Source organism: Suncus etruscus, chromosome 9 (genome assembly GCF_024139225.1).
Source record: "Suncus etruscus isolate mSunEtr1 chromosome 9, mSunEtr1.pri.cur, whole genome shotgun sequence".
Lineage (NCBI taxonomy): Eukaryota > Metazoa > Chordata > Mammalia > Eulipotyphla > Soricidae > Suncus > Suncus etruscus.
This window is the reverse complement of record NC_064856.1, coordinates 110,144,081-110,160,559: the sequence shown is the minus strand read 5'-3', so window position 1 is coordinate 110,160,559 and position 16,479 is coordinate 110,144,081. Positions and strand designations below refer to the sequence as shown.

General features: G+C 53.9%; 1 protein-coding gene across 1 annotated transcript; it reads right to left on the bottom strand.

Moving 5' to 3' along the window:
* Positions 1-878: 878 nt before the first annotated feature.
* On the bottom strand, positions 879-16,006 carry BBS1 (Bardet-Biedl syndrome 1). The gene is made up of 17 exons (XM_049780880.1): positions 15,960-16,006; positions 15,682-15,758; positions 15,522-15,556; positions 11,445-11,717; positions 11,294-11,340; positions 11,137-11,175; positions 10,935-11,010; positions 9,302-9,433; positions 7,522-7,628; positions 5,153-5,273; positions 4,912-5,070; positions 3,850-3,919; positions 3,367-3,525; positions 2,416-2,549; positions 1,563-1,697; positions 1,285-1,371; positions 879-1,157 (listed from the first exon to the last, which is right to left on the bottom strand). The coding sequence occupies exons 1-17, from the start codon at positions 16,004-16,006 to the stop codon at positions 1,071-1,073; spliced, it is 1,785 nt and encodes a 594-aa protein (XP_049636837.1). The 3' UTR covers positions 879-1,070.
* Between the last annotated feature and the right edge of the window lie 473 nt (positions 16,007-16,479).

Here is a 16,479-nt window from a genome sequence, read left to right as displayed (position 1 = left end):
GGTAGCTATGCTTCCTCCAATAAGCAAATACAGTATCTCAGAGATCTGAATCTAGTGCCTTTCAAGGGGGGAGTACACTTGTGAGATGTACAGGAAAGATGCAGGAAAGGCGAAAGTTGGGGCCAGGAATTAGCGGGGACAGCAAAGAAAATGCCAGGGGAGGCACTTCGAGGGAGCACACAGGCACCCTGAAGCAGGAGCCGAAGAAAGGGGCTGTAAAATTAGGGGAGGAATAGAAAATCAAACAAATGAAAAAGTCAAACCAAAGATAAGCTGGGCGATAAAGAAGCATAGTGGCAGTCATTTACTCTGCCCAGGGGCTGGCTGGGGAGTGCTTCAGGGCTCCGGAGTTCTGGGCAGGCTTGGCCTCCAGGCAAAGGTGCTTCGGTTAACCCAGAAGCACCTTGTGGGGTGACGCTGTTCCTCCTCACTTCCGCAACTGAAGTGCCAGGCTCATAGGCAACCTGAACCTCCATGTGAACTGGACATCTGGGTTCACAGGGACACAGCAGGCCCACACCTGCCGTAGGACCCCACAGCCTTGGTCTGACAGCGCCTGTTGGCTCTTAGCCTCCCTGCACACCTCACGCCTTTTCAGCAAGTTCTCTCATGACGGATAGCCAAGCAGCCACCACCTATCTGTGTGGACCCCTACCCTGGCTCAAGACCAGCTTCCTGGGGCCTTCTGGGTCTGAGAGGCAGTGCCAGACAGCTCCCTGTGGGCAGGCAGCCTCCCCAGAGCCCTGAGGAGGAGAGCTGGGCCCTTTTATTGGCTGTCAGAGGGGAACAGATTCTGCTCTGTCTGTAGCCATAAGCAGAAGTCTCACCTCAAACCCAGCCTCCTTTCCCTCCAGCTCTGCACTCACTGGCTCCGGGCCTTCCTTCCATCTTCACTGTGACCTCCAGGACTCAGGAAGCCGCTGTGGCTGCTCTGGGAGGTGAGAAAGGGGCATCTGGGAGGTAAGAGGCTGCAGCATGGGGAACAGGCTTGAGAGTGCAGAACCCGCCCAGCTCGCAGATGGAGTCGGGTCTTCTGGCCCATTCCGTAAGGCCGGGATCAGCTGCCCGGGTCAGGCGGCCACCAGCCCCTCGCTCACTGGCATGTTGATGTGGGCACTAAGCAGGGGCGCACTTTGGCCTTCCCGGAGCACCAGCACCTGTGAGGAGGGTTGCGAGGCTACGGTGGATCCCCAGGACTTTATAAGGCCACAAGGAATTAGGGGGTGCCATTGGACCGAGCCCCCTCCTTGACCTTGTCTCCCCTCCCTCTTTGTGACCACCTACCTTGATGATGTCGGTGACGCCCTTGTCACTGAGACTTTCCACAAAGGTCTCCAGGGGGTAGCTGAGCCCTGGCACCAGCAAGGGGACCTGGTTTAAGGGGCAACATGGGCAAGGTATGGTCCAGTCCTGGGCATGGGCTCGGAGGAGGGATGAGCCCTGTCACAGCCCTGATGGAACCTGGACCCCAGGGCCCCAGATAGAAGGGCTGCTTCTCCACAGGGTGGACTGGGGCTCTGGAAGGCCAGTTCCCCACCCACCACCCTCGCCCCTACACGCACCTTGAAGAAGGCTCGGGGCAGCCTGTAGAGGGTCTCACTGTACAGGAAATACACGAGCAGGCCCAGGACAGGCCGGGCCGAGGATGTGTTCTGAAGGTGCAGCGTGAGCCTGAATGTGGGGCCGAGGCCCTGCACCTGGGGAATACGGAAGACTGGGCTTGGGTGTCTGCCCTCAGCCCTTGCCTCGGCTCCCTACCAGGGTACCAGCCAGAAGACCCAAAGGCAAGCTCAGGGCACACAGGCAGGCAGAACGGTGGGCGGGCTGCAGAACACTGTGTCCCTCTCATGTTCTTTCCACTCACAGGTGGCTGAGCTCGACTCCTGTCCCACTGCTGCCTGCAGCACTGCTCTTCCACCCCTTCCCTGCTCTCATTCTTTTAGTTTGTTTTTGGGTCACACCTGGCAGCACTCAGGAGTTACTCCTGGCTCCATACTCTGAAATTGCTCCTGGCAGGCTTGGGGAACCATATGGGATGCCAGGATTCAAACCAATGACCTTCTGCATGAAAGGCAAACGCCTTACCTCCATGCTATCTCTCTGGCACCCTGCTCTCATCCTTTAGGAGTAAACTGAGAAACTCAGAGACAGCCTTAGACCCATTGGGGGCCTGGGCAGCACCTGAGTCTTCACACATGGATCCTGCTCAATCTGCAGGCCTATGTCCAGTGTGGCTGACCCACCCGCAGGCTCCTGGATGGGAGAGTCCCCAAGTCTGGCTGCCCTGTCCCCAGTCTAGGGGCTTATCTAAGGTCTAGCACAGCCGTGAGGCTGGGCTCTGGTGCTGTTTCCAGGCGCTCTGCCATACAGCTGGGGGGTCCCCTGCCCGCTCTGGCCTCTGCCCTGGATGCTCACCACTGCGTGTAGTTTGAGCGGCTCCCGGGCAGCCGCCGACACGGGGCTCAGGCTGGACTCAAGGGCCTGCACGTAGGTGCGGGCGGCCCGCAGGCGCAGCAGATACAGGTCAGTCTGGAAGGTCCGGTGCATGGCTGGGGAGGGACATGGGTTGCTGGGGGCCACAGGCAGGAAGGGCCGGTCCCCACGTAGGTGCACAGAGGCTGGATGTGCAGGAGGACCTTGGCCTGCTGTCTGGGGACTCTTGAGTATGAGGACCCCTGGCCCCCCTCCAGCACCTCAGTCCCTTCACTGGTCCCTTCTATCTGGCTCTAAGGTGTTTGGGTGCCCCCAAACTTTGTTCTCAGTTCTCTCCTCATTTTGCATCCTCTTCCCCTGGACAATCTGGCTTGGCCTGGCGGTGACATGTCAGAAGACAGCCGTGAGCTCCCGATGACAGGACACTGGGGTGTAGTAGGGAACCATGTCGTGGGATCTGGGGCCCGGCTGCCTAGTGGCTCTTCTTGTGGCCCAGTAGCCACCCCCATTCACATCTCAAATTCAACCCACCCCCATCGCTGTTCATCCAGGTTTGCCCCTTAAAGGGACTCAACGGCCAGGCCGGGCTAAGTCTCCAACAAGGCCACATCTAGATGTCATAGTGCTACACACTCAGCCAATACAGCATCATCCTGGCACCTCACTGCAGAAATGCAGGGGGCTGACTCCTCAGAGCTCCTGTCTCAGGCGCCTTCCCTACCTTTCTCCGACCACTGGACCATCACACCCAGACCACAGGCTGAGATCACCTCTCCTTGAGCAACCCCACCTCCTAAACTTCCTGTGTACTCCTAGGGCCTGTGGACACCCCCCTTATGCCTGGAGGCTCTTAGGAGGCCAGACCCAACCCAGGCATCATGTGAGGCTGGCATGGTCACAGGCACGGACAGCTGGACAGGAGATTCTGCTCACCGGTGCCCGACTCCCGTTCTCGCAGTGTCTGGTCCACATACAGCCGCGTCTTCCGTGGCACACTGAGCTTGGTGGCCTGGGCTGGGGGGGGCCCTGCCTCGCCGCCCCCCTCGGCAAACACTGCCGTGCGCTTCAGGATCTTGATCATCAGGCCGCCACCTAAGGAAGCACAAGATGTGGCTCCCAATCTCCCCTTCCTACCGTACCCCGAGCCTGGTTCTCATGCAGTTGGTCTGGTCCTCAGGCCTGGTATGACATATCTAGAATGTTCCTAGCACATCTTAAGTCAGTCCCCAGTATGGGAGGATCCCAGGCTTGCGTCCTGGGGAGAAGCAGGGACACAAGACAGCACAAGTTGGGCCCAAGCAGTAGCAATAGGAGGGAGGTGGTGGCCCTACAGCAGCAGGTTCATTGGGAAGTTCTGCAGGCCAAGGGCTGCCCATGCCTCATGCACCCCCCTTCTCCACCTGCCGGAACCGTTACCTTTCATGGTCAAGACCAGGGTGTTATCTTCCCGCCCATAGCGGCCAAAGCACAGGCCAGTCACGGCATCCTATGGGGAGGGGACAGCACTGAGATACTCAGGAACCGACTTTGAGTGGGAGCAAAGGGGTGGTTGAGATTAGACACCCCAGAGCTGACACAGGAGACAGGAGATGAGGCCTGGGGCCCTGGGGTGCAGCCCCAGCCTTTCTCCCCAGCCAGTCCTCACCTGTGTCCTCTTGAGGACCTCAGGATGTCTTTAGCCTCTTGTGCCCCCATGGTGGGGGCACACAGAGTTCTGCCAGCTCCTCCATGGTGCCTCCCCCACCCTTAGGCCCTGTACTCTTATAGCAACTTCACATCTGTATTGATTGATTTCTTGGTGGGGGGCTACTCTCAAGCTTGGGGGTCACTTCTGGTGGTGCTTGGGGCCTCAGACTTGGGCCTCCTGCAGGGCCGTGCATCTCTCTCCAGCCCAAACTTGGTTTTAGTTTTACTCAGATCGCTCTGCAGCTCCAGGGATGGGGCTTCAGGCCTCAGGCAGATGCTGCCAAAAGACCAAAGAAACCCCATTTCCACCTCAGAGCCTGACTTTGTGCTATTTTATGTGGAATGTTCTTTTCTTTATCCATCTGGTTGTCCCAAGGCTCTGTGGCCGTTACCTGATCTGTCACATGTCCTGTGCATTGCACCCCCATCCCTCCTCTCCCCCAAACTCCCCAAACTCTCCCCCATAAACTCCCTGCTCCATCACCCCTCATCTCTCCACCCATCACCTTCATCCCTTTCCACCCATTATCTTCTGTATTCTTCCCCATCTCCAATATACCTCTCCCCTCACCCCATTTCTCAATCACCCCTTATTCCTCCCCACTCCCCCTTAACCCTACCTAGCTTCTGGCTCAGCCCCAGACTGCCTCTGTCTGAATGAGCAACATCTAGGGGTCAGGCACTCCACCTTAGACTGGATGACGGTGGGCGAGGCCAGCAACTGACCCTGCCCCACCAGGGACCTGCCACTCCAGCACTGAGGGAATGTGGAGGGTCTACACAGGAGCTCACCGGGGCGTGGATGATGTTGATGAGTGCCTTGTCGTGGTAGATGCGGACCTCGCCATTGGCCAGCCCGGCCATGGTGGCCTGCAAGCTCCGGGAGCGCTGCTCCAGTAGACTCATGGTCAAGATGGCTGCAGGCAGCTGTACCGTCCACAGCTTCTTCCCCTGGGAGGTGGGAACAGCAAGGTCTAGGGGGGCTCAGAAGCTGAGACAGTCGGAGTGTGGGGGTCCCGGCCCAGGGTCTCACCTTGTGGGTGAAACCATGCAGGCAGTCCTGCGTGCTGCCCACCACCAGGATCTTGTGGACGCGGACGAGGCCCACGGGCTGGGCGCTCAGTTCAATGCAGTACTTGGGGTGCTTGGAGTCTCTGGAAGAAAGACACTTTCTTTTCCAATCCCAGGGAGATCTGCTGAGCACCTCCTGCTACCCCATAAACCCCGGTCAAAGACTAGCTTTCTTGCCATCAGCAGCCTGGGGTCCTGTGACAAGTGACTCCCTTCTCCACCTGGACATGATCTGTACGTGTCCTTGACATGATCTTTTTTTTTTTTTTTGGTTTTGGGGCCACACCGGCGTTGCTCAGGGGTTACTCCTGGCTGTCTGCTCAGAAATAGCTCCTGGCAGGCACGGGGGGACCATATGGGACACCGGGATTCGAACCAACCACCTTTGGTCCTGGATCGGCTGCTTGCAAGGCAAACGCCACTGTGCTATTTCTCCGGCCCCCCCTTGATCTTATGTGATCTCTACATGACCTCCACATGAACTCTACAACTTCCACATATTCTTGTGACCTCTACATAAGCTGTACATGACCTGCACATAATCTGTATGTGATCTGTATATAGCTTGAATGTGTGGTCTGTGATCTGTAGGAGAAATTGGTGAAGGGATGCAGAGAAGCATGTTTGCTCTGCAAACTGTTTTCAGTTTTTCTTGTCTGGAACATAGGGGTTTCCTGCCCATCACCTCATCTTGTCATTCCTACTGCCCCATGACAGGTTGATACTCTGCTGGTCTCTGCATCTCCTTCTAAACTACCCTCATCCAGTCAGTGTTTCATGCCTAGAGATATGCCACAGAGGACCAGGCACTTTCATCCTGCCCAACACTGTCAAGAGTGATTCCTGGGGACTAGCACAGCGGTAAGGCATTTGCCTTGCATGTGGCCAAATTCAGGACAAACATGGGCTCAATCCCCAGCATCCCAATATGGCCCCCAGAGCCTGCCAGGTGTGATTTCTGAGTGCAGAGCCAGGAGTAACTCCTGAGAATTGCCATGTCTGGCCTCAAATTGAAAAACCAACCCACCTAGGGGCTGGGAGCTGGGTCCCATTGGCCTTCTGATGCCAGTGGACAAGCCCCCTGCACTTGGAAACCCCAGGTCGCGCAATAGCCACACTGCTCCCACCCACCTCCCTCTGGTCTCACTATCCCCGACTCTAGACACCATGTCCCATCACAGAATCTGTGTCCCTGAGTCTGGGAAGGTTCTTCCTGCTACAGCATTTTCTTCCTTTGTAAACTGTCTCCTTCCTTTGCTTTGCGACCATTCCTGCTGGTGCTCGAAGCTTGGTCTCAATATTGCTTTGTGGGGCATGTGAGGACTGCACCTGAGGACTGAACCCCGTTCTCTCATAGGAAAAGCGTGTGCCCAGCCCTTTGAGTTTGTCTTGGGTCCTAAAGCGCCTTTTCCTCAATCTTCCTTTCCTCTCCCCATGCATGCTCCAGTGTGCAATTGCACCTTGACTCAATGAGACTTACATCTGCTGACAGTATCTATTGACAATACCTGCAATCTCATGAGAGTAGAGACTTTTGTTCTATTTGGGTGGGGGGGCACACCTGGCAGTGCTCAGCATTTACTCCTAGCAGGTTTCGGGGACCATATAGGATGCTGGGGATCTAATTCAGGTTGGCCACATGCATGGTAAGTGCCTATTTGTTGTACTATATCTCTAGCCCCAGGAGATATATTTATTTATTTATCATTTATTTTTGGTTTTTCGGTCACACCTGGCAGCGCTCAGAAGTTACTCCTGGGTCTGTGCTCAGAAATTACTTCTGGCAAGCTCGGGGACCACATGGGATGCCAGGGACGGAACCTGGGTCGGCCATGCGCAAGGCAAATGTCCTATTCACAGTGCTATTGCTCCAGCCCTGAGATATTTCTTTTTTTATTTTTTTTTTCTGAGCCACACCTGGAATTGCTCAGGAATTACTTATTGGGGTGCCAGAGATCAAACCTGGGTAAGCTGTATGCAAGTCAAGAGCCTCCCCAACCACTGTACTATCTCTCAGGCTTGGGAATGGGAGGACGGACACTCATTCATTTCACTGTCAACAGCCCACAGACAATGCTTAGTACAGAGCAGGTGCCCCAAAACAGTCTGAATTTCTTCATGACTTAAACAAGGCCCTCGATCAGACACTGCCGGGCACACTCACTAACAGTGTCCCTTCCTAGAAAGCAACAGAATGAGGACCAGAGATCTCTTATTTCCTTATTTCCCTTTCCACACTTATTTCACTGATCACATTGCTCATAAGCCCCCGGCTTATCTTGCAGCCCCAAAAGACATCCCTCAGGCCGCACATGGCCCAGAGAGGGCTACCTTCTCAGGATGTAGATATTCCCATTGCGGCAGGCGGCGGCAAGTCGGAACTCCACGTCAAACTGGCCAGAAGCCTCCAGGAAGACGGGGATGCTGGGCAGGCTCATCTGCAGAGAACAGGCTCAGTGACCCCAAGTTCTAGAACCCCAGTTTTGTTCCACTCCTTGTCTAAAGACCCATCTCGGAGCCAGAGTGATGGGACAGTGTGGGGAGCCTAGCTGATGAAACCTGGGACATAGGACACCTCAGTAATTCCTAATCTGGTCACCCACGTGACCAAAAGGCCCATGCCTTGAGAACAAAGGAAATAGACAAAAAATAAAGTAATTCAGAGCAGCCCAATATATCCAGCCAGAAAGAAAAATATAGAGTTTGCCTTTGTGTTAGCAAACATTATTAAGAACTCTGTTTGAATCTTATGCCTTTTAGTAAAACGTGCTCAGGTCTACCTCTTTGCCCCTCCCTACTACCTGCCCCAGTTTATGCTAATGAATGCTTGTAACTGTGATTGGTGTAAAATTTGTAACACCCCTGACGTGTTTCAGCCCTTAAAAGCTGATCCCCCAACAATAAACTTCCCTTTTTGAACAGCATGCGTTGTCTTGAAGGCTTCTGTTACTAATTTCTCTAGTTCTTCTTTACAGGTCGGTTCTGCTCGAGTGAACCCACTAATAACTAGCAACCTTCATTTCCACACCCCCTCGGGTCGGGGGACTCCCACGAAAGTTGCAGGACAGTGGACATCTGCCTTGCACACAGCCAACCTGGGTTCAATCCCTCGCATCCCATATGGTCCCCGAGCCTGCCAGGAGTGATCCCTGAGAACCACCAAGTGTGCCCTCCCCCCTCAGAAAAGAATACTATGCCATTTTTTTCTCCAGGAAAAGTCTCTGGAGCAAAAGCCTTTAAGTACCCCCCTCTGATGTGCTGACACCACCAGTAGGAAGGAGTACAGGAGGCAGAGGCCCACAGGACACAGGACACAGGGCCAGCCGGCTGCGGTATAGGTACCAGTGATTCAGACACGAGTGACACGAACTGCAGGTGACCCAATAAACCAATGACGGTCTTTGAACGGATTGTTATTTTGTTTTTAGTGTGAAGAATCAAACCTGGCCTCGCATGAGACATAAACCCAGGGCCTCATACATGAGACATGAACCCAAGAGTCTCACATGAGACATGAACGCTCACAAATGTGAGACCTGGACCTACAGCTGAGCTCTGGGCTTCATGTGGAGACAAGAGGCTGTTACCAAATCAATCCAAGGTTCTGTTTTTTTGTTTTGGGGTCACACCTGGCTAGACTCGGGGCTTAATCCTGGTGCTATGCTCAGGGATCACTCTTGGATGTGCATGGGGAAACTTTATGTGGTGCCAGGGATCAAACCTAGGTCGGATGTGTGTAAAGCAAGTGCCTGAACCCCCTGTACAATCTGGGGGAGGCCATTTTTATGAGAATGGGCATTTCTAGAGTCAGGGAAGTTTGCAGGGACAGATGCCAGGCCTTGGTTTTAGTCCCTCCTATTCCTGGACCCCTCAGGGCCTTGAGCATCACTGATGTGGGGTCTAGAACCATTAAAAATCCAAGTAACATATAAGCTAAATTCTGAAAATGTCTACAAAATACACATCCAAATGTTAGTAGTCAGGAGGGGGAATGGGGCAGGATTTGGGATCTTGGGTTCATGCTTAGCTCCTCTTTGTTTCTCACTCTGAACTAGCTGGGGAGGGGCAGAGCAGAGTGTGTGTGTGTGGGGGGGGGCAGCACATCCCTGACCTTGCAGAGAATGGTGAAGGCCTCAGGGTCCAGCACCAGCAGCTCCTGATTCTCCGTGCCCAACACCAGGCACGATATGGCGTCTTCGTCTGCCAGACTCTTCTTCAGGGTGGTCATGGCCGTGATGACCGTCTGTAGAAGGAGGCCAGGGGTCACCCAGGAGCTTGCCACTCATTACCTGCCCTCAGCAACCCGAGGGGCCACAGATCAAGAGGGCCAGCAGAGGCAAGAAGGTGCAGGGAGGCATTTACTCTGGAAGAGCTCGAGAATTAGAAGCAGTGCTTGGGGGCTGGAGGGAGAACAGCCACCATCCAGGCATGCGCCCAGCCCTGTTGCCAGCACCACATGGTCCCCAGCCCTCAAAGCCCCAAAGCACAGCTCCCTGACTCAAAGGGCTGGGCTGCATCAGTTTTGAGTCCTTGCTTTTTTTGTTTGTTTGTTTTTTTGGGCCACACTCATTTGATGCTCAGGGGTTACTCCTGGCTAAGCACTCAGAAATTGCCCCTGGCCTGGGGCCCGGAGATAGCACAGCAGCGTTTGCCTTGCAAGCAGCCAATCCAGGACCAAAGGTGGTTGGTTCGAATCCCGGTGTCCCATATGGTCCCCCGTGCCTGCCAGGAGCTATTTCTGAGCAGACAGCCAGGAGTAACCCCTGAGCACCGCCGGGTGTGACCCAAAAACAAAACCAAAAAAAAAAAAAAAGAAATTGCCCCTGGCTTGGGGAGACCATATGGGATGCTGGGGGATCGAACCGTGGTCCTTCCTTGGCTAGCGCTTGCAAGGCAGACACCTTACCTCTAGTGCCACCTCATCGGCCCCGGGTCCTTGCTTTTTGTTGTTTTTTGGCTACACCCAGCAGCGCTCAGGGATTACTCCTGGCTCTGCACTCAGAAATTACTCCTGGCAGGCTGGCTCAGGGGACCAAATGGGATGCCAGGGATTAAGCCTGGGTCAGCCACAGGCAAGACAAATGCCCCCCTCACTGTGCTATCACTCTGGCCCCTTGGGTCTTTGCTTTAATTGCTGGCCTAGTGGGGCTCACTGGCCTCCAGATTCCTGATTACCACTTGGGAGGCTTCCCTGGGTCTCCCACAATCGTATCTAAGAAAAATAGGAAGTTAAACAGTTGAACCAAAGGGGAACGTTTTGTATCCAATGACCCGTATGTATTGGGGGTCCATAAAGCCAAAAATTAATAATCAGGGCTGGAGAGATAGCATGGAGGTAAGGCATTTGCCTTGCATACAGAAGGTTGGTGGTTTGAATCCTGGCATCCCATATGGTCCCCTGAGCCTGCCAGGAGCGATTTCTGAGTATAGAGCCAGGAGTAACCCCTGAGTGCTGCTGGGTGTGACCCAAAAACCAAAAAAAAAAAAAAAAAAAAGAAATCAAATCAATGACTTTTTCAAGAAACCCAGAATGTGGAGATGCTTAGGATCCTATGGCCCCATGGAAGGTAGAAGAGCAAACAGCTGGGGCAGCCCCAGCTGGGTCACCTGACTTCCCCTAGAGGCCCCCTACACTCCAGACCTCGAAGTCTCCCGACACCATTGTCTCTTCAGCACTGTGACTGCTAGGTCTCACGGGAGTCCCCAAATGGGAAGGGGAGATGGGGGCAGAAAAGGGGCATCACCTGGCGCTTGATGGGCCGCGCCTTGTGCTGGTTCACAAACGCCTCCATTTCACTTTGGTCCATCAGTACCAGGAACCTGGGCCAGAGCACCGGTGTGTGGGTGTGAGCATGAGTGGTTCCCAGCCCAGGGCACCTCTGTAGTTTCCCCTTCTCATGCACCCCTGCACCCCTCCCTCCACACCCCTTTCCCCAGCGTCTTTACCTGAGCGACTGGACTGACAAAGGTACCTCAGCCTTCTCCCTGCGAGGAGAGGAGCCAGTTCCTAATGGACTGAGCCAAGAACTGAGGCCCGGGGGCTTCCCACCCCCATGCACTCTGGGCAGCAGGAGGGGAGTTGGACCAGGATCTTGGTGCTCACCGGATGCCCTCCAGCATCTCCTTCAGGGTTAAGGGGTTGATCCGGTCCTGGGACAGAGACAGGGAAGATGATGAAGTGGGGAAGTTGGTACCTAGGTGTGGGGGGTGGCCCTCTGCCATCCTCACACCCCCCACCTAGGGGCAGGGCTCACCTCCTTAGCCTGGTTCCACAGGTCTACCTCCAGAGGGTTTGTGGGCAGCGAGGGCAGCGTGAACTTGAAGTAGGGCCTGAGGTTCTTGTACAGGTAGACACAGGGGCCTGAGGCCACGGCCAGTGCGGGTGTGCGGGGCTCATGCAGCTCCATGAGGAAGCTGGTGGCGGCCGTGGGCAGCCCGGGCAGTGGGATCTCGCTTTGCACCGTCGGCCCTTTGAACACCTTCAGGCAGGGCTGGCTGCCCTGGGCGCTGAGGTCGCCCACCACCAGCTGCGGAGAGAAGCAAGAAGCCGGCTTGTTGGGGCTCCAGGCCCTGCCCCTCTGCGGCGATGGGCCCTTCTGTGAGTGTCTTTGTGTTCACCCCACACCTTGAACCATACGTGGGGGTGTGGACAAAACCTCTTCGGGGGCCTGGGACCTTGAAGGAACTTCTGGAGTGTTGGGTTGGGGTTTTCAGCCTAGAATAGGGACTGCTATCTCCCAGCCCTTGTCCATAACCCAAGGAAACGTAGTCACAGAAACGGGGTCACGGGGGTGAGGGGGATGGGCAGCTACAGTTTTCACTGTTCACATGAGGAATAGGCTCCCTGTAAACACCAGAGTGGGCTGAGGTGCTGCGGGCTGGAAGCACCTTTCTGGCCCCTAACCAGGGTCCTGATCTACAAATGGGAGACAGAGAGGGACTGGACAGGGCAGGACAGGGCAGGGCAAGGCAGGCCTTGCTCTGTGTATAGGATTTCTCCTTCCCCCTTTCTTCTTCAGCCCCTACTTCCACCCCATCCTGTCCTCACTGCCCTTCTGGGGGAGGCCTTCATGGCCCCTCTGGACTGGTGCCCCGTTTCTCATCACATCCCTGCTCTACACCATTGTGCGTGCGTGCTTGTGTTGTGTGTGTGTGGGGGGGGGATTGAGCCCTTGGTCTGAGCAAACGCCTATGCAAACTAAGGCACACTAAGGGACAGCAGGAATGAATGCCCCTACCTCTAACGCTCGTACCTGAGGAAAAGCTTCGTCTTTGAGAGGTTTGACCAAGTGGCAGGGATTGAGCAAAGGAGTGGGAGGATGGGGCTGTGGCTTGGCTCTTTTTATTTATTTTTTTGGTTTGGGTTACACCCAGCAGTGCTCAGGGGTTACTCCTGGCTCTACGCTCAGAAATCACTCCTGGTAGGCTCGGGGACCATATGGGATGCTGGGACTCGAACCACTGTCCTTCTGCATGCAAGGCAAACGCATCACCTCCATGCGATCTCTCCAGCCCCGTGGCCTGGCTCTGAACTGTGATCCTCTATGTTCCCAATATGTACTCTGGCCCATAGTCTCCAAACACCCCCACTTTAGGACCTGCTCAGGCTCCAGCTACCTCAACCTCTCCCTCTAGTTCCTTCTGTGCCTTCCTGCACTCAGCATTCTGCACCCACTTCTCATGCTTTGGCCTCAGGATGCTGTGTTATTTTCTCTTGGGGGCCCCTCCTTTCCACGTATTCTACTATTGTAGGCTTTCACTCACCCCCCAAATATTTGTCCTCCTGGGGCCAGACCTGGAGCGGCAGTCCAACAGAAAATTGTCAAAGCACTGACCATCTCACTCTGATCTCCCCAGGCCTCACTGCTGTAACCCAGGCCAAGGCCAGGACCGGTATTTGAACGATTCACTGCATCTGCTGTCTGCAGACACCTGACACCCAGAAATTCTTCACTGAAATCTTGGCAAGCTGCTGAATACTATAAGTATTCCTGGGAATTGGGTGAAAGGCACGTACCCAATTGCCCCATGCAGGGGGTGATTCCGGGCTCTCTTCAAGCTGCCTACATGATTTACCCCACCACAGGTCTGTGTCTCAGTGCGGACTGAACTCAAGAATGCAAAGGAGGGCCCGGAGAGATAGCACAGCGGCGTTTGCCTTGCAAGCAGCCGATCCAGGACCAAAGGTGATTGGTTCGAACCCCGGTGTCCCATATGGTCCCTCGTGCCTGCCAGGAGCTACTTCTGAGCAGACAGCCAGGAGTTACCCCTGAGCACCGCGGGTGTGGCCCAAAAAAAAAAAAAAAAAAAAAAAAAGAATGCAAAGGATGTAAATCTGAGCAACTCAAAGACTTGTGCATATTTTACAAACTCAGTTAACACATGCAGCCTTGCCAGAAGCTTTTCCATGAATAAAATGTGAGCCTGCCCTGCAGAGGACCTCATCCGGGAACTAACTTCCTTTCTTTAGAACAACACAGCCTAAAAATAATGTGCTTTTTACTTTATTTCCATTTGATTTTTTTGTTTGTTTGTTTCTGGTTTTTAGGCCATACCCGGTGACGCTCAGGGGTTACTCCTGGCTCTGCACTCAGAAATCGCGGCTGGCATGAGTTACTATATGGGATGTCGGGATTCAAAACACCATCCATCCTGGATCAGCTGCATGCAAGGCAAACATCCTACCACTGTGCTATCTCTCTGGCCCTCCATTTGATTTTTTTATACTTAGACTGTAACCTACTATTTAATTTTTAATTTACTTTGTTTTGGGGCCACAGTGTGCTAAGGGCTTACTTCTGCCAGTGCTTGAGGAATCAAATGGGGTGCCAGGAATAGAACTCAGGACAGCTACATGTAAGGCAAATGCCTTACTCGCTGTACATGTTTCCAGTCCCTAATTTTATTTAATTATATTTTGTTTTTGGACCACATCTGTCAGCATTTGGGTTACTCCTGGCTCACACTCAGAAATCGCTCCTGGCAGGCTCTGGGACATTTTGGGATGCCGAGGATTGATCTCAGGGTTAGCTGTGTACAAGCATCCTACCCACTGTGCTATTGCTCCAGTCCCTTTTATTTTATTTTTTTAAATAATTTCTTGTGATGCCATAGGTTCTGAACACTCAAAGCAACCCACATATGTATATAGTATTTTTAAATATTTAAATATTATGTAAAACATTCAGTCACATACAAAAGAAGCATATATTCAATCCTCAGAGGCTTATTAATCTGGCTTTAACAATTAACTCACAACTGTTGTGTATGTAAATATTTTGGGGGATTACTATGTTGCTCACCCTAAACTGATTAGGTGATTGTGCCCTACCCTAGGGTGTGACCTGGCATTCTGCCCCCACCCTAGGGTAGGACCTGATTCTGCTTCCACCATTGGTTGGTATCTGATCCCACCATTGGGTGGTACCTGACTCTGGAGTATAAAAACAAGGGTCTGTGGAAGTCCGGGGCTTTTTGGCTGGCTGGAACTGAATCTGAGTCTTTGGACTTCAGTTTTGTCCATCCGAATAAAGCAAATATTTCCACTAGCCTGATTGTCTGCGAGCTGTTTACCCGCCGTTTCACCTCAGAACCGTGGGCTAGACAGGGTGGCAGACGCGTGCTCCGAGCTGGAAGAAAAAGGCCTCATTCTCCATCCCACCATCAGTCAACCTCTTCAGGGGCTGACCTGCTACAACAACTAATCCTTAAAAATTTCCCCCCTTTTTTGGAGGGAATCATTTTTGGATCACACTCAACAGTGCTCAGTGCTTACTCCTGTCTCTGTGCTCAGGGATCACTCCTGGCAGTGCTGAAGAGCCCCTATACAGTGCCTGAGTTTAAACCTCCAATCAGCTGTGTGCAGAGTAAGTGCCCTAACTATTGTACTGTCTCTTCAGGGGCAAAATTCTTCCCTTCTGAGAAACAAAACCCCAACTTGCTTGCCTCCCTCTTCCTTTCCCTCCGGAATCAACTGAACCATCCCATGCCAGGTTTGTGCCCTGACAGTGGGAAATCACTGCTGGGGTTTAAACTTTGTTCAGTCTAGTGGGGTGTGTGTGTGTGTGTGTGTGTGTGTGTGTGTGTGTGTGTGTGTGTGTGTGTGTGTGTGTGTGTGTGTGTATGTGTGTGTGTGTGTGTGTGTGTGTGTGTGTGTGTGTGTGTGTGTGTGTGTGTGTGTGTGTGTGTGTGTGTGTTCGGAAAAATCAAAACAAAGATGAAAACAAGTCTTTCCACAGTGCCCTGCAATTCCTGGTGGTGCTAATCTCTCTCTCTGTCTCTGTCTCTCTGCTCCCCATCCCCAGATCCCTCTTTTCTGGGCCAGAACTTACCTTGTACTCCCCGTCCCCGTGCAAATCTGCCAGTGCTGAGAAACACACACAAAAAAAGGGGCCATCAACAGGGTCTCAGGACCTGAGAGGCCACACTTTCCAGCCACCCCCACCCACCCACCCACCCCCAACTTGGGGCTCCCAGGCCCCCAGGACTCACCCAGGCAGGAGGAAAAAGTGTGGATGTTGGCCAGGGGATCGTGGTGCGCGTCCAGCCATTTGGAACTGGCCTCCTTACTAGTAAAAACGGGAAAATCGGAGGGGGGACCTCAAGGGAAGGAAGGAAAGGAAACTGGGGTGCTGACCCCAGACCTGGGGCCCATACCCGGAATCGCGCTCCCGGCCCTCCTGGGTCTCTCCCAGCCAGCCCTGGGGAGCCAGGGCACCCCCCTTTTTCCCGCGTGCAGGAAGGATGGATTTGGGGCACCCGGCTTTCACCTCTCGGCCGGGCGGCCATCGGGCCCAGGGGAGGACGCAGCAGCCATGTTCGTAGCCACCGCCGGGCGTTGCCTTGGCGACGGGGTTGCACCCCAACGCTGCTCGCGCAACGCCCAAAGGCGTCCGGGCTCCGGGAGGCGCAGGCGCAAGGTTCCGGGGCCCGCAGCTTCCACCCAGGCCCAGACCAGACCCTCTGCAAAGTTAATGGAGTTTTCTGCATGCTGAGTTGCAATGTGCTTTCCTCGCTTAAGGAATTTCTCCTTTTGTTTTCCCCAAGCCTGAGATTCTGGGCTCAGCTACCAGGTCTGGGATAGAGACTAGGCCCTCTGCAAAAATATACAAAGTTGGACCAGAGATAGAACAGCTAACTATAGGACGTTTGCTTTGCACGCAGCCAACCCAACCTGGATTTGATTCCCCACATCCCATAGGGTCCCCCTGAGTCTGCTCATATCTCTATATAAGTTTCTGCGACATACAGGGATCAATTGATTGTGGACAGGAGCCTAAAAACGATCCC

What these genes read in the sequence shown, in the direction of transcription:
- BBS1 (XM_049780880.1), bottom strand. Translation starts at nt 16,006, where the DNA reads ATGGCTGCTGCGTCCTCCCCTGGGCCCGATGGCCGCCCGGCCGAGAG. An exon ending in TTGTCAGTCCAGTCGCTCAG is followed by an intron (nt 11,011 to 11,136) that starts GTAAAGACGCTG and finishes GCTCTGGCCCAG; the next exon opens with GTTCCTGGTACTGATGGACC. An exon ending in TCAACATCATCCACGCCCCG is followed by an intron (nt 3,920 to 4,911) that starts GTGAGCTCCTGT and finishes CCCTCCCCATAG; the next exon opens with GATGCCGTGACTGGCCTGTG.